The 22515-nt window shown below is 45.4% G+C and overlaps 1 protein-coding gene across 7 annotated transcripts in view; it reads left to right on the forward strand.

Annotated features, from left to right (window-relative positions):
• The window catches only part of MYO9B (myosin IXB), a 343844-nt gene that overhangs the window by 123471 nt on the left and 197858 nt on the right, over nt 1–22515 (forward strand). For all 7 annotated transcript variants that reach the window (XM_077253219.1, XM_077253192.1, XM_077253210.1 and 4 more), the window contains exons 4-9: nt 10791–10853; nt 10986–11085; nt 13505–13605; nt 14003–14132; nt 14417–14506; nt 15195–15311. In XM_077253219.1, coding sequence (XP_077109334.1) covers nt 10791–10853; nt 10986–11085; nt 13505–13605; nt 14003–14132; nt 14417–14506; nt 15195–15311 — 601 coding nt within the window. The remainder of the gene's footprint in view (nt 1–10790; nt 10854–10985; nt 11086–13504; nt 13606–14002; nt 14133–14416; nt 14507–15194; nt 15312–22515) is intronic.

Genomic DNA, 22515 nt, shown 5'->3' on the forward strand with positions numbered 1-22515 from the left:
AGCCCACAGGTTAGTAATGGAGAGGCGTAGATAAGACACCTATCCATTAATATCCCCATAGTTATATTGTATAAAAACACAGACACCAAGAATAAAGTCCTTTATTTGAAATAATCACACAGACTCCTTTATTGAATCTAAATTTACTATACTTACTGAACACCTAATCCCCGACGCCCTCATCTCCTGCAAACAATAAAAAAATAATAAACCAACATATAATACTATCCTGTCCGACGTAGTCCACTTAATGCCGAGTGTCCCACGGCGAGATATAACTGCTCTACCCAGCTGCCAGCGATACACTGCGTAAGCGATTACCTCCTGTCAGTGTATCACTGAGCTGCCGTGAGAGTTCACCGGAGTTCATCAGCTGATCAGCTTCAGTGCTCTCACAGCACTACCGCTGTATGAGAACTTTTCCATGCAGCTGTTACGTAAGTGAGGGCACCGGAGCTGATCAGATGATAAACTCTGGTGAACTCTCACGGCGGCTCAGTGATAGACTGCAGGAGCGATTACCTCCTGTTAGTGTATTACCGGCGGTCGGGTGAGATCGACGTGGGACACTCGGTATTAAATGGATTAAAGGTGAGTATATGCTGGTTTATTTTTGATTGTTTGCAGGAGACACGGGCATCGGGGATTAGGTGTTCAGTGAGTATATATTGTGTATGTGAATATGTATGTAATTATGTAAATGTTTTGATTTTTATTTTTTTTTCCCAATTGAACACAGGCGCTAGATGATGGGACTATTCTCCCATCATCGGCTCATGCAGTCTCTGTCATATGTGACAAAAGACGCAGCCGGATGGAAGTAGTCTCATCAGATGATGCCTGGGTACACACAGACACATACACAAACAGACACACGTACATATTCTCTGCCCACACACAGACACACGCACATGTTTTCCGCCCACACACACAGACACACGCACATATATTCTCCGTCCACACACACACACACACGCACATATTCTCCGCCCACACAGACACACGCACAAATTCTCTGCCCAGACACACACACATATTTTCCGCCCACACACAGACACCCGCACATATTTTCCGCCCACACACACAAACACACGCACATATTCTCTGCCCACATACAAACACACGCACATATTCTCCGCCCACACGCAGATATTCTCCGCCCACACACACACACGTGGATCGCCCCCATAGGGCAGTGGGGTACCTTCGGTTCTCAAGGGGGATGTCACGGTGGCTGACCCTGTCCGTGGCCCTAGGGACTTCCGTGTAAAAGGGGGAAAGGTCTTTAAAGGGATAATGTTCGTGACGCCACCTGTGGTATTCGGTCAGGGTGACCGACGCTGCTTTAAGGGGTCCGCTGGGGTGATGTTATGGCAGCTAGATGGTATACCTTCCCACAGATCAAGTGTATCCCCAGGGCTTCCCAGTATGTAGATGGTGGATGGAGAGAGGCGCAGTGAAGAACGAGGACACAAGGTTGCAGTCTCTTTACCTTTTTACTGAAGGCTTCAGCATCCACAGTCCAGGGTACAGACCACAGGGTAGGGAGAGTCCGGCCAGTTTGGAGGCAAATCCAGAGTCCCCTTATCCAGGTGGAAATCAGTAGCCTTCCTCTAGCTCCCGGGTGTTGTAGTACCTTACTGCTGAGCTTCTCTTAAGGTCCTCACAACTGTGGTAGATGTTCTAGATGTTGTGTCTCTCTCTGTCCCCCGGATGTATAGGACAAAACCCGTATGACTGGTGGCTTGAGGCTGTTTGTAGGGACTCTAGCACGCCCCGGCCTCTGAGAGGTGCCACCGTGCCTCCTGGGTGTAGGTGCGGACAGGTAACTTGCAATTAGCTGTCCTGTCAGCCTCTGAAGTAAACCGTAGAGATCCTTACTCCCTCAGTATTCTGGCTACCGGATTTCTGCACCTCAGAAGGAGGCAGCCTGCTCCTGGCTGATTTCCCTCTGATATTCCTCTCCTGTGTTCTGCTTTCCTGCACACTCTCTGCAATATGTTCGCTTTAGTGTCTTCTTCCAGGAGCTGCAGCACTTCAGGCTGCAGGGCTCCTGTGCCTCCTTTCCCTCTGTTTTCCTGACAGAAACTGATCTCTGAACCTCCTTTCCCTCCAGATCAGGATGTTTTATTGGGGAGTTCACCTTACGGCTTAGGCCTGTTTCACACGTCAGTGGCTCCGGTACGTGTGGTGACAGTTTTTTCTCACGTACCGGAGACACTGACTCACGTAGACACATTAAAATCAATGTGTCTCTGCACATGTCAGCGTGTTTTCACGGACCGTGTGTCTGTTTGAAAAACACGGAGACATGTCAGTGTTCGTGGGAGCGCACAGGTCACACGGACCCATTAAAGTCAATGGGTCCGTGTAAAACACATACCGCACACGGATGCTGTCCGTGTGCAGTCCGTGTGCCGTGCAGGAGACAGCGCTACAGTAAGCGCTGTCCCCCCAGCTTGTGCTGAAGCCGCCATTCATTTCTTCTCTCCAGCAGCGTTCGCTGGAGAGAAAGACGAAAAATAATTGATTTTTTATTTTTTTTGTGGTTGAAATAAAGTTCCCGGTATGGGAACCTATGGGAGGTGGAGTCGCATATTCATCACTGTAATGAGCGGCACCACGTGACCGCTCATACAGGACAAGCTGCGGCACTGAGAGGAAGCATCGAGGGAGCTGGGTGAGTATTTTATTTCCCATGGGCGGGTGCACGGGGTGGGAGGGGGTTGGGTACCGGGAACTTTATTTCAACTGCAAAAAAGATAAAAAAACAATGATTTTTCATTCCTTCTCTCCAGCGAATGCTGCTGGAGAGAAGAAATGAATGGCGGCTTCAGCACCCAAAGCAGGGGACAGCGCTTACTGTAGCGCTGTCTCCTGCACGGTCCATGTGGTACCCAGTCGGCACACGGCTGCCGCTCGTGTGCCACACTGATGTGCCACGTGAGCACACGGACACGGATAACTCCGGTACCGATTTTTCCGGTACCGAAATTATCTGGACGTGTGAGACTGGCCTTAGAGCTCCCCCTTCTGGTCTGGAGTGTGAACATGTTGCATGCATTGTGTTTACCTGGTGAAGAGATCTCCTTTATTGCCTTCAAACCTAACATCACTCCCCCCCTAGAGGAGAATGATATAACTGCAACGGCCAGGACCCTGGGGCGCCGCACTCCCCCCATCCCCCTCCCCCATCCCCGTTAAATCCAGTACTCCTGGACTGGAAAAAGAAAACAACAATACATTAGCAAAAAGACATACAAATTTTGAAATGCTATAAAACAAGTTAACTTAACTGATGCTTCCCTTTATGGGAGGTGAGGACTCTTGAACGTTGCAAAAAACAGTTTATAGAAGTATATCTGTTATTGTCTTTGGTCAGATGAAGCAAAGAAAGGCTCTACCCACATCAGCAAAGTGGGCAGAACCAGGATGCACCTTGGAGGTGCCAAACTATTTACAAAGAAAGTTTTTGGGTAAGCATTGTCCATTACCGCAATGTCCATTTTTAAACCTGTAACCAAGATAAGCAATTCAAACGTATAACAACAATTATTAATATTTCCAGATCTTGTAAAGAGTTGGGGTTTGATTCTTGGTGCTACGTGTAGACCTACGAAGTACAGGGGTTGTTGGTGACCTGACAGGATTCACTTTTTTCTGCTACCACTGGTGTAGTGCACTGTCTCTTGGCTACCCTTCTGGTGAGTCTACGTAGCAGGGGAATACTGGACCTTTTGGGACTACTTCTATTTTCTGTAGGCATGGCAGATTCGCCGATAGCAGAGGGTGGACTTGCCGATTCGACTGCTGGCATGACGTTTTCTGTCGGAATCTGGTGTTGCTGAGTCACTGTTGAGGTGACAATTGCTGCTTGAACCTGTTGGTGGGGGACCTCTTCAGGTTCTGGATGGTTCTGAGTCGCATTTTGTTCTGGTATTTTCAGCTGAGGAAACGTTAAGACAGGTATCACGATGGCCTGATTTACTTGAGTCCAGGACTGGAGAAAATCTCCAAGAACAGTGTGTATCATCTTCTCTTCCATAGGCGGGGATGTTGCTGGATCAGTTTCTCTGTTCCTCAATTTATCAGGGCATTTCTTGAGATGGTCTCTGGATACTGCCGTCGAAGTTTCTCCTCCATCTTTGCTGATAAGACAGACTTCAGTATTGTCAAAGTTGGACAGTAAAGGTACCTTCACATTAAGCGACGCTGCAGCGATAGCGACAACGATGCCGATCGCTGCAGCATCGCTGTTTGATCGCTGGAGAGCTGTCACACAGACCGCTCTCCAGCGACCAACGATGCCGAGGTCCCTGGGTAACCAGGGTAAACATCGGGTTGCTAAGTGCAGGACCACGCTTAGTAACCCGATGTTTACCCTGGTTACCAGCGTAAAATGTAAAAAAAACAAACACTACATACTTACATTCGCGTCCCCCGGCGTCCGCTTCCTGCACTGACTGAGCGCCGGGCCTAACAGCAGAGCGGTGACGTCACCGCTGTGCTTTCACTTTCACTTTACGGTGCTCAGTCAGTGTGGGAAGCGGACGCCGGGGGACGCGAAGGTGAGTATGTACTGTTTGTTTTTTTTACATTTTATGCTGGTAACCAGGGTAAACATCGGGTTACTAAGCGCGGCCCTGCGCTTAGTAACCCGATGTTTACCCTGGTTACCAGTGTAAAACATCGCTGGTATCGTTGCTTTTGGTGTCAAACACGACGATACACGCCGGTCTGACGACCAAATAAAGTTCTGAACTTTGTTCAACGACCAGCGATATCACAGCAGGATCCTGATCGCTGCTGCGTGTCAAACTAAACGATATCGCTAGCCAGGACGCTGCAACGTCACGGATCGCTAGCGATATCGTTTAGTGTGAAGGTACCTTAAGATGGTATATGCTTCTGCTTCCCACTGATCATCAAGTTTGTTCATTCTTCTTTTACGCTTTAACACTTGTTCACCTGGTGACAAGGGAATTGCAGGAGCACGTTGGGTGTAGTCTCTCTCTTGCTTTTGTCTGACTTGAGATAGACTTCTTTCAACACACTCTTGTACTTGGCGGTACTTTTGCTGTCTTTCTGTATCCCAATCTGCATCAGATGATGGATTTTCTGGGGTTAGGACTCCCATGTCTAGCTCAACAGGTAGTTTGCCGGATCTTCCTCTTATCAGGTACGCTGAGTACAGTTGGTGGAATTCCTTGGAATGTGGTTTTACAAATCTACCTAGTCTGGCAACTTTTCTGGCCATAAGTTCCTTTCTTGTATAGGTAAGGTTTTCAGTAGGTCAATCACTACTTGGTTCATCTTCTCACACATTCCGTTGGTTTGTGGGTGGTACGGTGTTGTTCTGATCTTTTTGCATCCGTATAAGTTGCAGAACTCTTGAAATACCTCTGCTTCAAAGGCTGGACCTTGATCAGTAAGGACCTTCTCTGGGTATCCGTGTGGTCTGCAAATGTACCATTGAAAGGCCTTGGCTGCCGCTCTTGCCGTCAAATCCTTGACAGGTACAACTACCAGGAATCTGGAGTAGTGGTCTACAATGGACAGAGCGTAGACATGGCCGGATCGGCTTGGTGTTAGCTTCACATGATCTAGCGCAACCAATTCAAGTGGTTGTTTGGTGACTATGGGCTGTAGGGGAGCCCTCTGGCTGTCCTTTCTGCGTAAGCTACATGGGCCACACTCTCGGCATCACTTTTTGATGGTTTTTCTCATATCAATCCAGTAGAACCTTCCACGAAGTAGTATATCTAACTTCTTCCATCCGAAGTGTCCTGTTCCGTCGTGGTATGATTCCAGAACCATTGGCGCATCTTGTCTTGGGGCTACTATCTGCCACACCAACTCATGAGTGCGTGGGTCGATGCTTCTTCGGCACCGCTTACCATCGTAGATAAATAGTTTGCCTTTCTCCTTCCACAGTTGTTGTGTCTCTTGTGGATCATCTGGGCCAGGGTGTGAATCTGCCTGCGTCAGGAGTTCTTTCGCCCGACGGACCGCGGGGTCACTGTCCTGGGTCTCTGCCCATCCATGGTGGGGCAGGGGGTTCAGCGTGGTGTCCTGCTTGTTCTTGCGCCTGTTCCTCACATGATGGGAATACTGAGTGGCCTTGGGGCGATGGAAAGCTGGCAACTCTATTTCTTTGAGTGTTTCTGAGTCTTCTCCCGTTTCTGGCAAGTTGGGCATTCTGGACAATGCATCGGCATTCGCATTCTTGTGCTCTGCCCGGTACTTTATAGTGAAATCATAATTGGACAACCGGGCCATCCACCGCTGCTCTAAGGCACCAAGTTTTGCTGTGTCCAAGTGTGTCAGTGGATTGTGAAGACTGTGAACTTTGCCGAGGCTAGGTAGTGCTTGAATCTCTCTGTCACTGCCCAGACGATGGCGAGGAACTCCAGCTTAAAGGAAGTGTAGTTTTCAGGGTTCCTTTCAGTGGGACGAAGTTTCCTGCTGGCGTAAGCGATTACCCTTTCTTTGCCTTTCTGTAACTGGGACAACACGGCTCCCAGTCCCATGTTGCTGGCATCCGTATACAGCACAAACGGTTGGTTATAGTCAGGGTAAGCCAGTACCTCTTCTCCCATCAGAGCCAACTTCAAACAAGTAAAGGATCTCTCCAGTCCTTCATTCCAGTCAAATGGGGTATTCTTACCCTTGGTTTTCTTGGATTGGCCTACTAACAGGTCTTGTAGTGGTGCGGCTTTCTTGGTGAAGTCTTTGATAAATCTTCTGTAATAGCCTACCAACCCGAGGAACTGCCAGACTTCTTTGAGGTTGCTGGGCTTCGGCCAGTGTCTGATCAGTGACCTTGTCAGGGTCTGGGGCCACTCCTTCGGCACTCACTACATGGCCCAGGTACTGCACTTTGGGCTTTAACAGATGGCATTTGGATGGTTTTACCTTTAGGCCAAAGTTGGACAGCGCTTCGAACACCTCTGCCAGGTGCCCCAGATGGTCCTCATAAGTCTTGGAGAAGACAATAACATTGTCCAGATACAGCAAGACGGTTTCAAAGTTCTTGTGTCCAAGACAGCATTCCATCATCCTCTGAAACGTTCCTGGGGCGTTGCACAGTCTGAATGGCATGTAGTTGAATTCACAGAGACCCATCGGTGTGGTGAAGGCTGTCTTTTCTTTGTCCGCCTCTGGTACGGGAACCTGCCAGTACCCACTGGTGAGATCCAAGGTAGAGAAGTAGTTAGCAGATTTTAAAGCAGCTAATGATTCTTCTATTCCAGGCAAAGGGTATGCATCCTTGTGTGTAATGCGGTTTATCTGCCTATAATCAACACACATCCTCATCGTGCCATCCTTCTTCCTGACGAGGACCAATGGAGCTGCCCAGGGGCTACAACTGTCTCTAACTACCCCAGCCTCCTTCATCTCTCATAACATGTCTTTGGCACACTGATAATGAGCTGGAGGTACAGGACGGTATCTCTCTTTAATGGGCGGATGATCTCCCGTGGGATATGATGTTGAATCCCTTTTACCTGCCCAAAATCTAGGGGGTGCTTGCTGAATACCCACTCATACGCATGAACCACCCTGTACGCCCCTTGTTTTTGGTGTGATGGGGTAGAGTCAGTGCCAACGTGTAATTTCTGACACCAATCTTCCATTTGTCCTGCAGAGACATTGTTCTCCGCCTGGTTGGACGGGACCAAGGGTTCTGTTGCCTGTATCACATTATTATCAACAGTAAACAGTTTGGCAAGCGTGGCATATTTGGTTAGGTGGACTTCTTCCTCTCCACAGTTAAGGACACGCACTGGTACCCTCCCCTTGCAGACTTCAACCACCCCTCTGGCTGTCAGGATTGTGGGCCTACTGTCTGAATACACAGGTTCTACCAGGGCCTGGTAGTCTTTACCTTTGAGGCCTATTGCTGCTCGACACCATATTAACATTTCACTCCTGGGGGGTATTGCAATGGGGGTTGAATCACTCACTGTGGCATGGCCAATTTCTCCACCAGATAGTTCTACCTGCTGTCTCTGCACCAGAGCTCTGATTTTTCTGCAGGACACGTTGCTCACTGGAACCAGCTATTTCTGCCACCTGCTGTAACAAGACAATAACCTCTGCAAGACAATTTTCTATGACATTAGTACAAGTGGTCATCATAGGGTCACGGCAACAATCACGATCCCTTGGGATTTTAACTCTACCCTCCCCACTTTAATGGTGACCTCTCTTTATCCCACTTGTGGTAATGGCTGACCGTTACTGGCGACTATGGTGAAATCGTCGTCAGGGCCACGAGTAATGTCGGTGTCTTCCAAATAACGTTTATAAAGGACGTAACGCATAGTTGTCACCTGAGAACCGGTGTCCAATAGAACGTTCATGGGGATACCGCCGATCACAATGGGGAGAACAGGTCGTCCTCCAACGTACTTGGCTCTCCAGTTTTGCGGGCCTGGTCGTCCTACTCCTGGGGGTTGGCCCTCTGCCCCAGGGGTTGCTCGTTTAAATGACAGTACCTTGCAATGTGGCCTGCATGGTTGCAGCGGCGGCAGATGGGTCATCCGTCCTGATGATAGCGATCGTCGTCTCTGCCTCTGGTCGGCGGGATCCTCTTCTGTCGTCGCCAGGGAACATCCTCCGGTCTGGAAGCCAGCTTGATCTTCTCCTTGGGGGCCTCCTTTAGGGACTGCACGGTCCGGGCTAATGCAGCAATGTTCTTGGTCAGCTCCTGTAGCTGGAGGCGTAGTCCGGTGTGAGAATCCTCTTCAAGGATCTGGGAATCTGCCTCAGCAGAGACTTGAGGATAGGGTGCCACCTCCTGGTGGTACGTGAGGGCTGGACGCCTAGGGGGAGCTGCACGGCTGAGCTGACATTCCTGTAGCACCTGGATGGCCTTGTCTTTGAACTGCGCAAAGGCCAGGTCAGGATTCTGCATGGCCAGGAGGTGCAGTTGGGCTCTTTGGTTATTGCACAGGAGTCCCTCAATGAACCGCTCCTTTAAGAGTTTGTCCTCATCTGGCACACTGTTAGGGTCAACCTGCCTGATTGCCCGCAGAGCTTCCTGGAGATTAAGGGCATAGTCCCGTAGGCTATCCTGCGGCCTCTGCTTGCACCCATAAAACTTCAATTTGATTTCTGTAGCGGTGCGGGTGTCAAAGGTGGTTTTAAGCTTAGCAAAGATCTGCTGCACAGTCCTTTTATCCGCAGCTGGCCAGGATTTCACCTCCCTCAGGGCCGCTCCAAGCAGTTGGCCCGTTATAATATGAACTTTCTGATGCTCTGTCAGGGGATAAACTTCAAACAGGCTGCAGAGTCTTTCTTTAAAGTTATCTAATGTATGTGATTCTCCAAAATATTGCGGGAGCCAGGCTGCTCCAGGTATGTACGGCATGGAGAAGGGCATGATGGCCGCTGTAGCTGGGGCGGTGTCTGGCTGGCTGATGGGAGCAGCGGGCTCTGCGGGACCTGGTGGCAGTATAAGGCCTGCGGCTGCATCTATCGCGGGTCTGCGGGCACGTCAGCGGCGAGCCCTGGGGGTGCCATTAGGTCTGCGGCTGCGACCGCCGCCAACTCCCCTCCCGGGTTAGACATTGTTCTTCCCCCTCGCTTACCTGATAGAAGCCCGCGTCTCCCTTTGTGGCTCCGCAGTACTACGACTTCACTTCCGGCACTCCAGGTAGCTGCGCGGCACCCGTTCTTCCTGCTTCGCGCTCTTTTGGCTAGCCCCGCCCACGAAGGTACGTCTCCTCCCCCTCGCGCTCCACGCTGCGCGGCAATGGCGGATTATGGTAGGAAATGGCACAGTTTAAGCACAATTCTGGCACATTTCTTAGGCGCACATGACCCGACTTTTCATGCTTAAGTAGATCCTGTTCGTGATGCCAAAGTTGGATCGCCCCATAGGGCACGGATTACTTAAGGTATGTGCACACGTTGCGGATTTTGCTGTCGATCCTCAGCGGATTTGATGCTGCGGATCTGCAGCAGTTTTCCATGCGTTGTACAGTACCATGTAAACCTATGGAAAACCAAATCCGAAGTGCACATGCTTCAGAAAATACCACGCGGAAACGCTGTGGTTTATTTTCCACATCATGTAAATTCTTTGTGCAGATTCCGCAGCGTTTTACACCTGTTCCATAATTGGAATCCGCAGGTGTGAAAACGCAGGTGAAATCCGCACAAAAACCACGGTAAATCCGCAGGATTTTTCAGAATCTGCATGTAAAAATCCACACACGAATCTGCAACGATGTGCACATGCCCTTAGGGGGTTTACTGAAAATAATCATAAGCTACTCTATTAATGGGTAGATAGTAAGTAAGAGTGTGCACACGTTGAGTATTTACAGCACATTTTTCTACACCAAAAAATTACTATTGGCCGGAAACCCGGTGAGTACAATGCACATCGTTTTTATGCGTTTTTGTTGCATTTCTGCTTGGGTTTTCTTTTTCTTTCACTAAACATGGGTGGAAAAATCTGCAACAACGCTGAAAGAATTGACATGCTGCAGACTTAAAACAACACATTGATCGTTAAAATCTGCAAGAAAAAATACACACGTAATTTCAAAAATCTCATTAATTTTGCTGGTAGTGTAAACTGCAGTGGGTTTTTTTATCCTTAAACGCAGTGTGTGAACAAGCCCTAATGTTAATACTGTAGGACAAATGTCAAAGCAGTTTTGTTGATCTGAGGCAGATTTTTCACTGCAAGATACTCACATGTATTATAAGATTTTGTCTATAGCGATACTTCATTTAATCTTTTATCAATAATAAATCAGTAATTTTTTTTTTAGGGCTGTGGTGGAAAAATACCTCCTTGAAAAATCTCGTCTTGTTTCTCAGGAAAAGAATGAAAGGTAAGACCTTTAGCTGATGATGCTATGGTAAAACGTCACCGACATTGTCAGAGGACCTAGTGTTGTGACTTGTGTCCATAAAACCTGGGCATCTTCTGTCACCTCATTTCCATCTACATTCTGTTTTGACAGGAATTACCATGTTTTCTATTACTTGCTGCTTGGGGCTTCTGAGGAGGAGAGAAAAGCTTTCCAGCTCAAGCAACCTGAAGACTATTTTTACCTTAATCAGGTAAAATCAATATTTTATGAGCCCTGATGTTTGACACTAAGTCATGAGAACATTTATCTCCTAATAATAAAAAAATCCACATTACATGTAGGAACTTCCATTTTGCATTGCATCACTGAATTGCAGAGATATTCACATTTGTTTCTTCTGGAGAGCAATAGGAGAGAACTCTGATTTGTAGTACAACATGGCGTTTTTTGTGGGGGGCGTGCATTGTCACACCTCCCAGACTCTGCCAATCACCGCTCAGCAGCTGATATAGCCTTCTATGATATGGGAAGGCTGCTGAGCTGTGATTGGAGGGAGGGGTGAAAGCCCACACCCCAGAGAAGACTGAAGAAACACCCAGTTGGGATTGCAAAGCAGAAATTTCAAATGTTGCGCTTCAGAAGAAACAAATGTGAAAATCTGCAATGGAGTAATGCAGCACAAAATAGAAGAGTGGCAGAATCGGGTTAGCTTGTGGATTTTCACAAGATATTTTAACTTCACTTTTGTTGAGAAAGTGACAGGTTCTCTTTCAGATGGCTTAACACAAGTTATTCAAAGTCTACCAGACCAGACCCCAAGCCAATTAGGACCCACCGGGTTTTGATGGCAATTATAGTTATCCTGCCACCATTGGTATGAGTTCAGATGTGGACACACATCCGATTCATTGCATCATGAGGGAGTCTAGGTCGTGTTTTTGCCTTTGACCTTTTGATTATAAATTATTTGCAAAGTGCCTTCTGCGGTTAGAGAAATACAAGTTTGCAAGCTAGGTATAGTGCAAGCTTATCTGGCCCTCTAGTGGTCTGGTTAGCCTCGTAGCATGCATATGTGACCAATATAGTTTAATATGTCAACCTGTCTTTTTTTTGTTTGTTGTTCATCAATTTTCCAGTGAATAAACCAATTTTTATTTCTTTAGTTCTATTTAGCCTAGCTGGCATTTTCTCTGTTTCCTTTTGAGATATAGATAATTAGCATGGCTGGATTAGGATGCTCTTTTTTGTTCCCTAGCTGTTTATCTGACAAGCTTATAACAGAGTATTGCTGTTAATCTGCTGTAAATTTTGGGAAACGGTGCAACAAGCATTTCATTCACCTATATTGCCTCCACTTAACAAATGCAGCACTACACAGCTCTCATTAAAGTGGGTATCTGGAACTTTACAAATAACAAAAAAATATATCAAAGCACGAACAGGCAGGTGATTGCAGCTTACCGGCCTGTTGTGTACGGCGCCGTTCTCCCCCAGCACAGAGCGGTCACAGCCTCTCTTGCCGGGATTCAGAAGCCTCTGCTGACGTCACGTCTACAGAGCGGAGGCTTCTTTTCCGGTCCGCTCAGTCGACCGGACGATACCTCCGAGGTCATTCTGATTGACAGCTGGATCCCCACTGCCTAACTGGGGCAGCCTCAGAAATCCTGTCCTTTTTCATCAGCAGAGGCAGTGGAAAACCTGGCAGGAGCGTCTATGACCGCGCTGTGCTGGGGAAGAATGGCGACGTGCACAACAGGCGGGCAAGTTGCAGTTACCTGCCTGTTAGTGCTTGGGTACTATTTTTTTTGGTGTGTAAAGTTCTGGATCCCCCCTTTAAACTTGGGGCTCATTCAGGGGTCAGTTTTTTTTTTTTCTCCTAGAAGAGCTATCCATGTTTTTCACAAATAGCACTGCTACCTCTTATAGACTACAGGGGGGCTGTTCATATGTTGACACCAAAACATGGAGACCTGTCCCATTTAGATCAGTCATGGATCAATTCTCCAATGTAAGTCTATGGGGCTGTGAAAAAAAAAATCAGGCAACACTTGGAAGCTGTGTGTCATCGACGTGCTGTCTGTTTTTCACAGACTGTTTGATAAAGTGTTAAAAAAAAAAAAACACCATTGTGGTGTTTTGTTTTCTTTTTGTTTGCATTTTTGCACACTAGAAAAACTTGTGAAACTCTGATGGTACAAACTGACAGTAATGAAAATCTGATCCAAAACACTAATGAAAATCATTAATTTGTGTACTGAAGTGTGATCTAGCGAGATCGTCCAGATTGAGAGATGAGGGTCCGGGTCATGTGACTGCCCTCTATTAATGAAGAATTTCCTATAAGGGAACTTGAAATGGTTTTTGTAGGCCGACCACGCCCTTTGATAAATTGTTGTCTTCTGCTCCCTAGCTTTTATCACACCTTATTCTGTACCATTTTTCTCTCGCCTCTCTTAATTCTGCCATTTTATGGTTTGAACTGAGCGATGAAAACTTCTGTTGTTCCTTGAATTTCCTGGGGGTCTGACCACTTGGCTCCTCACTAATCCTGAGCATGGACACATCTCCTCCATTCATTCTGAGTGGTTGCGCTGGAGATATGAATTCTGAAATCTGTGGATACAGGCCATAGTTTTGCCATCACTATTTTGTATTCCTTGCTTTTACAGAATAACTTCAAGATCGAGGAGGGAGAAGATTTCCGGCATGATTTTGAAAGGTTGAAGCAAGCCATGGAAATGGTTGGATTCCTCCCCGCTACAAAGAAACAGTAAGCATATCAGGCTTGATTAATATATGGCGTGTCCGACGCTCCTTCTACTTTGTATTTAGGGTATGTTGCCTATCCCATGTTGAAATCCTCATGAAAATTGTTTTCAAGCTGCCTTCCTTTACTTTCAGTGAGAAATCTGTTATTTTGCTGATTTTTGAGCCTCACATTGGAGCACCACTTCAATAAGTGACATGTATTTTAAGGAGGAGACTTACATGTGCATTTCACATAGCATCTGCGATAGGTTGCCACATGCTGTTTAACCCCATGCACTGACCCACACTGTTCAAACTTCTTCAAATCCTAGAGATTTTCACTAGAAATGATTTCCACTTTTCCTGTGGAATAAACTGCCACGTGACTGTAACCTTCTTATATATTCCTCCTCTTCCAGGATATTTTCGGTTTTATCAGCTATTCTCTATTTGGGCAATGTTACCTACAAGAAAAAGGCATCTGGAAGGGATGAAGGCCTTGAAGTGGGGCCCCCCCAGGTGCTGGACACCTTATCACGGCTGCTTCAGGTACAGAATACACTGCACACTAATCTGAAGCAACATTTCCTGTGTTCGCTGTTAAAAATGGGCAGAATTTCTCATTCATGGGACCAGATTTTCCGGTATTTTACTTCTAAATAAATTATATTTGTTTCCTTTACTTGATAGAAAACAGACTTCCTTTTATTTGTCGTCTTAGACCTTGTTTTCTGGTTTGTGATTTGATTCTTTACATTGTATACTTGTTGCTGGCCTGAAATAAATGCTGCATTTTTTTTACTAATTCTTTCTGACCTCTTTGCCCCTCTCAGGTTAAGAGGGAAATGCTGGTGGAAGCACTAACTAAGAGAAAGACTGTTACTGTAAATGAGAAGCTGATATTGCCATATAGCATCAATGAGGTGAGTTATGCAAATTGTCTCTTCAGAGAGGAAGAGAGCTAGAACTCTAGTGCCACCTATTGGAAGGTCGCATTTCTGCAAGTCAATGTTGACCCTTGAACAAGCCTTGTCACATGACTTGGGATAAAAGCCAAACCAGAATCTCAATTTGCAGACATTGTGTTTCGGGGTATTGCCCCTCGTCGGTGCAAAGTGAAGATCTGGTTTGGCTGTGTGAAAGGCGTCTGACCGTTATCCAAGAAGTATCGTTTCTCCTTGCGGAGATTGACATGCTAAGCATGCCGAGATGAGGAGACTTAAAGCCGCAATGCTCCTCTGGGAAATATGATAATTATGCAAATTGATGTGAGTGAGAACATTGGGCTAATTCTTCCTGAAATTGAAGCAAAGTATGGAAAGCGTTCTTACTGAGTGATGTGTGGAACAAGGTAAAAGCATATGGACTTTGACTCCAAATATATAAAAAGTCCCAAAAGCAGTGAGCTGACCCTGGGTTGTTACATGCTGCATGTACCTGGGGACTGCAGCAGTGACTGGGATCTGGTATTCTATGGATGAAAATATATAACTAAGCTGCTTTAAATTCCTATTTTGATATTTAAAATAACAAATCATCTATTGTTCTATTAAGCAAAGTTTCTATTTAGGAAGGTTTTTTTGGTATTTTGATCTTGTCACTCTTTTGCAGGCTGTAACTGCTCGTGACTCGATGGCGAAGTCTCTGTACAGTGCACTGTTTGACTGGATAGTTCTCCGAATTAACCACGCACTACTCAATAAAAAGGATGTGGAAGAATCTGTCAATGTGAGCAAAGGATTTCTGCTTTTTCTGTTCTTTTCTACACATGTTTGTAGTTTTTGTTTTTTTTCTTATATTTTTAGTTTTGTTTTATTACTGTTATTTTGCCCGTGGCACCACTTTGTTGTAAATCCCGTTTATCCTGTTTTTGATTCTCTTCATTTAAAGTTCTATTTAATCTCTATTATTTCATGTAACTTTTCACAACACTTTCTAGCATAGATTTTCTTTTTTCCATACTCGCCCTACAGGAAATTGGGCCGAACTGCTCTATTTCAGACTCCCTAATGATAGCGTTTGTGTGGTGGCACAGACTGGCAACTGAAGGAGCCAACCTTCACAACAGTCAGTCACATGAGTCTGGTGCAGAGAAACACATTTCTTCTACTAAGTCTATGGAGAAATCAGATCACTTCTTCGTATTCAAACTGATCCAGTGGTAAACACCAAAAACGAGCACCACCAACACCTTCTGTCTGCATTTGTTTTTCATGCAGATGCCCATGGGTGTATCATAGGCGTTGGTTATTTACCTTTTGTTGCATATATTTAATATGTTGGGGATATGAGTAATTATGTTTGCAGGTTCCAAAGCAAATAGTGTTGGAGACTCCTCATTTGTGTAGGAGGATGAATCAATTTATGGGAAGGTGAAATTTGCTTGTTTTGCAACAAAATTATTAGAATGGTGTATGAGACGTGATAGATTTAGTCCAACATGCTATTCCAGAAAAAGCTACAGCCCTACCAACACCAGGTCGGATTACCAATGCACTAGCAGGATGCAGGAGACCCCCATGATAAAGGTGGGGGGGCAGCACAGGTGCAAACTACTGGTGAAACAACTACTCATACACCTACCAGCAGGCTGTCCAGCACTATATGAGTGCACCCCACAACAACAGACACCCCAATTCACCCAACCAACACTAAAGGGCTTGGCTCAATCCAGCTAGCTATTAGACACTTTTTTTTTTCATGCCACCTCATGGACTGCTTACATTTACACCAATATTTTAAACATTATGAATTGTTACATTTTGTGCCTGTTTTTCTACACACTTTTAAAAAATGATTAAAATGCCTGATACATTGTTTTCTTAACACCATTTACTCTTCTTTTGGCTTAACCTCTTCCCGACATTGGACTTATCCTTACGTCATGGTCGGCTGGTACTTACCGACCTATGACTTATGGATATGTTATGACGATTTTGTGCGCTCAGAATCTGAGCATGAGCAATCTGCGCCAGGTGTAAGCTGATTCTGACAACTGACACCCGGCACTTTGTGCAGGAGCTGTGCCCACACCACTCCTGGCATTTTAACCCCCTAAATACTCTCAGTATTTAGCAGGCAAGCAGAGGGAGGGAGCCCCCTCTGCACTCCGCTTGAAGCCCGGTGATGTATTCGCAAGGGACCTATCTTTACCATGGTGACCTGATGTCGTCATGACGACATCCTGGTCATCAGAGCTTGTAAACTTGTTAGATCCTGCTCACAGCGTGGTGTAGCAAGTTTGTCAGTTCAGAGCTGACAGTTTGTAAAGCATAGCAAAGCTCCTGCTCTGCTATGCTTTACAAGAGATCAGACTGCAAAAAGGTGATAGTCCAATAGTGGGACAAAGTAAAAAATTGAAGCCAAATTAAAAAAAAAAAAAAAAGAATTAAAGATGAATGTAAATAAAAATGTTATCACTGAAAAGGTCTCATCCCACAAAAAAAACAAGCCGCCATACAGCTCCATCAGTGGAAATAAAGTTATATGGCAAAAATGTTAAAAATTTCGCAATTTTCAAACTTTTAATTTTTATGCTCTTAAATCAGAGAGTGTTGTCACACAAAATAGTTAATAAATAACATTTCCCACATGTCAACTTTACATCAGCTCATTTTTTTCTTTGTTTTGGCGCTCTGACACAATAAAAACTATTTTATAGAAAAAATAATAATTTTTGCATCGCTTTATTCCTAGAGCTATAACTTTTTTAATTTCTGTTGATGGGGCTGTATGGCGGCTTGTTTTTTTGCGGGACAAGATGATGTTTTCATATGTACTGGTTTTAGTTTCATTCGTCTTTTTGATTGCGTTTTATTGAACTTTTTCTTCAGCGGTATGATGATAAAGCATTATTTTTTGCCTCCTTTTTTATTTTTTTTTACGGTTTTCACCGAAGGGGTTTACTAGTGGAACAGTTTTATAGGTCGGGTCATTACGGACATGGCGATACCAAATATGTGTACTTTTATTGTTTTGTTTTTTTATTTACATGTATTTATTGGAAAAATATTTTCTTTTTTTCTTGGATTTTAAAAAACATATTTTTACACTTTTTAATAATTTTTTTTCTTTTACTTTTTTTGTCCCAGTTTGGGAAATTACTGTATAACATAAGATTGCTGATCCGATGTTCTGCGATGCATCTGCACTGCAGGGCATCAGACCAGGATCTGACAGGCAGGGAGAAGGTGTCCCAGGTCCTACTCTGAGCAGACACTTGCACGCCACCTTCCCTGAAGGTCCCCGTGGTCATTTTGCAGCCGGTGGTCTCCATGGAGACCATCATAACATTGCGATGGCATCGCGTTGTCCTGATAAACGGGTGCAGGGAGCCCCCTCCCTGCGCGATACCCCTCTGTCGCTGTCACTACTGACAGTGGCATCAGAGGGGTTATATGCCCGCAATCGTGGGGTGTCAGCTGTGACATACAGTTGACACCCACACCCAATCGCTGCAGCGCTCAGCGTGAGGCTTTGCAATCGGTGCGCTGTTCTAGTACTGCTGTTTGTGGGAATGCAGTTCCTGCAGAGCAATACTAGTACAGCGCATGTCGGAAAGGGGTTAAATAGTTTGTGTAAAAGTGCCAAAACATGAAAAAAAAAAGATATAACTGGGGTATAGCTGTAATCGTACTGACCCAAAGAATAAATCTGACATCAATTTTGCCACATGCAGAACGGCATTAAAAATAAAAAAAAATCATGAATTGCTGGTTTTTGTTCATCCTGTCTTCCAAAAATCGGAATAGAAAGTGATAAAAAATGTAATGTGTCCGCAAGTGGTACCAACAAAAACGTCAACATGACTTGCAAAAAACAAGCCATCACATTATTCTGTGGGCTGAAATATGGAAAAAGCATTAAGCTACTTACGGGTAGCGGCATTTTTCGGAGGCCCATGACAAAACTACGAGAGAGGGGATCTGCCCTTAAGGAACAGGAAACCTACAGATACAAAAGGGCGGTACCTCTCCCATGCATCAGTTGTATTTCAGAGCCTTGAGAGGACTACCGCGGTTAGTGGCATACAAATATACATTATATACATTTTGAAAACGAAAATATTCTATTAAATTATAACTAGACACCATACGTGAGATCTACATATCACACTATATACATATTAGGAAGTGCAACCCCCACGTGAATAGGGAGGGAACTAAGGGTGCTGTCATGGGCCTCCGAAAAATGCCGCTACCCGTAAGTAGCTTAATGCTTTATTCGGACTCCCATGACAGCACTACGAGAGATTTACAGAGATGTAAGCTACCTTAGGGAGGGACCATAGTCTGCAGCACCCTTAACCCGAAGGTGAGATCAGAGGAGGACCCCAAATCCAACCAATAGTGCTTAAAGAACGTGGAAGGGGATGACCAAGTGGCCGCCTTACATATTTGTTCAACCGATACTCCAGATCTTTCTGCCCAGGATGACGCCATGGCCCTGGTGGAATGTGCCTTTAGATTCTGCAGAGCTGGCCCCCCACGCGCTGTATAAGCTAGAGAGATAGTTTCCCTAATCCATTTAGCCAGTAAATATTTTGATACTCTACATCCTTTCTTTGGACCTTGGAAGGAAAGAAGCAGTGCCTCATCTTTCTTCCAATTATCGCTGACTGAAATATACTGTATAAGAGATCTCCTAACATCTAACGTATGAAGCTCCTGCTCTTTAGGATTAGAGGGATTAGGAATAAAAGATGGTAAAACTATCTCCTGCGACCTATGAAAACGTGTCGCTACCTTTGGCAGATATGCTGGGTCTGGCCTAAGGACTACCCTGTCAGACAGAAATTCTGTATATGGGGGAAGTCTGGAAAGTGCCTGGATATCCTCTATCCTGCGAGCTGAGGTTATGGCAATCAAGAAGGCTGTCTTAAGTGTCAACATTTTGATCGAGGCATCTTGTAGAGGTTCAAAGGGGGGTTTTGTTAGAGAGGACAGAACTAAATTTAGATCCCACGGAACCGTTCTGTCTTTATATACTGGTCTGGTTCTACAGACTGCCTTCATAAATCTCACTATCCAATAGTTATTAGCTATATTACAGGAAAACAGGGCACCCAAGGCTGAGACCTGTACTCTGAGGGTACTAGTAGAGAGATTTAACTCAAACCCCTTCTGTAAAAACGCTAAGATTTGTTGTATCGGCACCCCTTCTTGGATATTAAACTTTGAACCGGTCAATAACTTTCTCCAAGTCCTAGAGTACATTTTCGTAGTTATTTGTTTCCTACTCTTTAGGAGCGTTTCTACTAGGTTCGGAGAGAAGCGTTTATCTACGAACAGTGACCGTTCAAACTCCACGCCGTTAAATGGAGCGCTGCCACTTGCGGATGGGAGATTGGTCCCTGAGAAAGCAAGTTCGGGATTTCTGGCAGTACCCAGGGAACCGATACGGACATTGTCCTGAGCCAGGCAAACCAGGTTCTTCTGGGCCAAAAGGGGGCAATAAGGATGACTTTTGCTCGATCTTCCCTGATTTTCCTCACAACTAGAGGTATCAGGTTCAGCGGTGGGAAGGCATAAGCCAGTGGAAAATCCCATTTTATTAGAAACGCGTCCACCGCCAGGGGATCCTCCCTGGGATTCAGAGAGCAAAAAAGTTTTACTTTTCTGTTGCTTCTGGTGGCGAACAGATCCACCACTGGCTGACCCCATCTGCGGACAATCTGGTTGAAAATGTCCTCGTTGAGAGACCACTCTCCTTGCCTTAATATGTTTCGACTTAGGAAATCTGCTGTTATATTCTCTTTTCCTTTGATGTGGAGAGCTGTCAAAGATTGAAAATTGAGCTCTGCCACCTGGAACAAGCGATCCGTGATCTGCATTAATGTCTCGGAATGTGTTCCCTCTTGCCGGTTTATATAGGCGACTGCAACTCTGTTGTCCGATAGAATTCTGACGTGCTGGCCCTGCAGATATGAGGAATTTTTTAACAGCCAATTCAACTGCCAACAACTCTCTTTGATTGGACGAGAATGTTGTGAAGGGTTCCCATTGTCCCTGGACCACCATGTCCCTTATATAGGCTCCCCACCCCGAAGAGCTGGCATCTGTGGTTATCACCTGGGTGACATCTACTATCCAGGGAACCCCTGCTGATAAATTCTGTTTATCTAACCACCACCTAAGGGAATTTAGTGTTATTGGCCCCAACGTTAATTTCCCATTTAGCGCGCCTCCTAAGGCTCTGTCATGGAACAAGACTTTTTTTTGTAGGGATCTGGTGTGGAACTGAGCCCACTTAACAGCTGGAATGCAAGATGTGAGTGACCCAAGTAGGGACATTGCTTGCCTAAGTGTAATGGAGGGTGTACTAAATGCTTTTAATACATAACTCTGAATTAGCTCTATCTTTTCTATAGGGAGAAGACACTTCTGTGTTACTGAATTCAACATTAATCCCAGGAATTTTTGAATATTTAGGGGCTGTAACTTAGATTTTTCGAAGTTTATGATCCAACCCAAGTGTTCTAGTTTAGCTTTAGTAATTTCCCATTGTGACAGACAGTGATCTACTGAGCTCCCGACAATGAGGAAATCATCTAAGTAGGGGATAATAAGGACATTTGATTCCCTTAAATGCGCCATGACTTCAGCGATTATTTTAGTGAACACCCTAGGAGCAGAAGTTATCCCGAAGGGGAGTGCCCTGAACTGAAAATGTTGAATCCTTCCCTCCATTAGCACTGCTACTCTCAGGTATCGTTGGAAATCAGCATGAATGGGTACATGATAGTAGGCATCTTTTAAATCCACTACTACCATAAAACAGTTGTTGAAAAGCATTTTTATTGTCGAATAGATGGACTCCATTTTGAAAGTATGTTTAACCAAAAACTTATTGAGACCCTTAAGATTTATAATGGTTCTATAAGTCTTATCTGGTTTTTGGATTAGGAAAAGGGGAGAGTAAAACCCTTTCCCTGCCTGAGAATTTGGCACTTCTACCAAAACATTTTTGGAGCAAAGAGTCCTCACTTCCTCTTCTAAGGCAATTTGTTCAGTGGGAGATGAGCGCCAGGGTGTTAACTTGAATTTGTCCCACGGAGTATGAACAAATTCAAGTTTGAGACCATGGGAGACAGTGTCTTTTATCCAAACGCAGTTTGAGATCCTTGACCATTCTGCCGAAAAATGCGACAGTCTCCCTCCCCCCGGGATTGCTAGTCATTGATCTTGTTTTTTGTTTTCTGTCGGGTTACGGCGAAACATGAGACCTGTACCTCACTTCCGCTTATCATCCCATCTGGATCGATCTCTACCCGGTGAGAAGGCGCGTTTCCCTCCTCGATTGAACCTTCTCTTGTTGACGGGACGACGATATGCATTGAACAAATTGGGAATCTTTTTCTTATCTCCTGCCTTCTCCAGGAGTTCATCCAGGGTAGGCCCAAATAAATACTCGCCTTTACAAGGGATAGCGCAGAGCTTTGCTTTCGCCTGCATATCCCCTGGCCATCATTTCAACCATAGGGCTCTCCTTGCAGCATTAGAAAGTCCTGCTGCTCTAGCTGCCAACTTAACAGAGTCAATTGAAGCGTCTGATAAAAAAGCTGCCCCCTCCTGGATTATTGGTAACGCTGTAAGTATGGAATCTCTAGAGGCCCCCTGTTTTAATTGGGTCTCTAATTGGTCCAGCCAGACCATCATTGACCTTGCCGTGCAGGCTGACGCCACCGCAGGTCTTAAGGAGCCGGCTGCCATTTCCCAGGTCCCCTTTAGGAAGGTATCCACTTTCCTATCCAGGGGGTCCTTAAGCGTTTTCTTATCTTCAAAAGGAAGAGAGGACCGCTTTGCTACCTTGGCAATTGCTGCGTCCAGTTTTGGGGCCTTTTCCCAGTTACCCACTGCTGGGTCATCAAAACGATACTTACGCTTCTGCGCAGGTGGTAAGGAGCCTTTTCTCTCTGGTTTTCTCCACTCCC

This window comes from Ranitomeya variabilis, chromosome 1, assembly GCF_051348905.1.
Source record: "Ranitomeya variabilis isolate aRanVar5 chromosome 1, aRanVar5.hap1, whole genome shotgun sequence".
Taxonomy (NCBI): Eukaryota; Metazoa; Chordata; class Amphibia; order Anura; family Dendrobatidae; genus Ranitomeya; species Ranitomeya variabilis.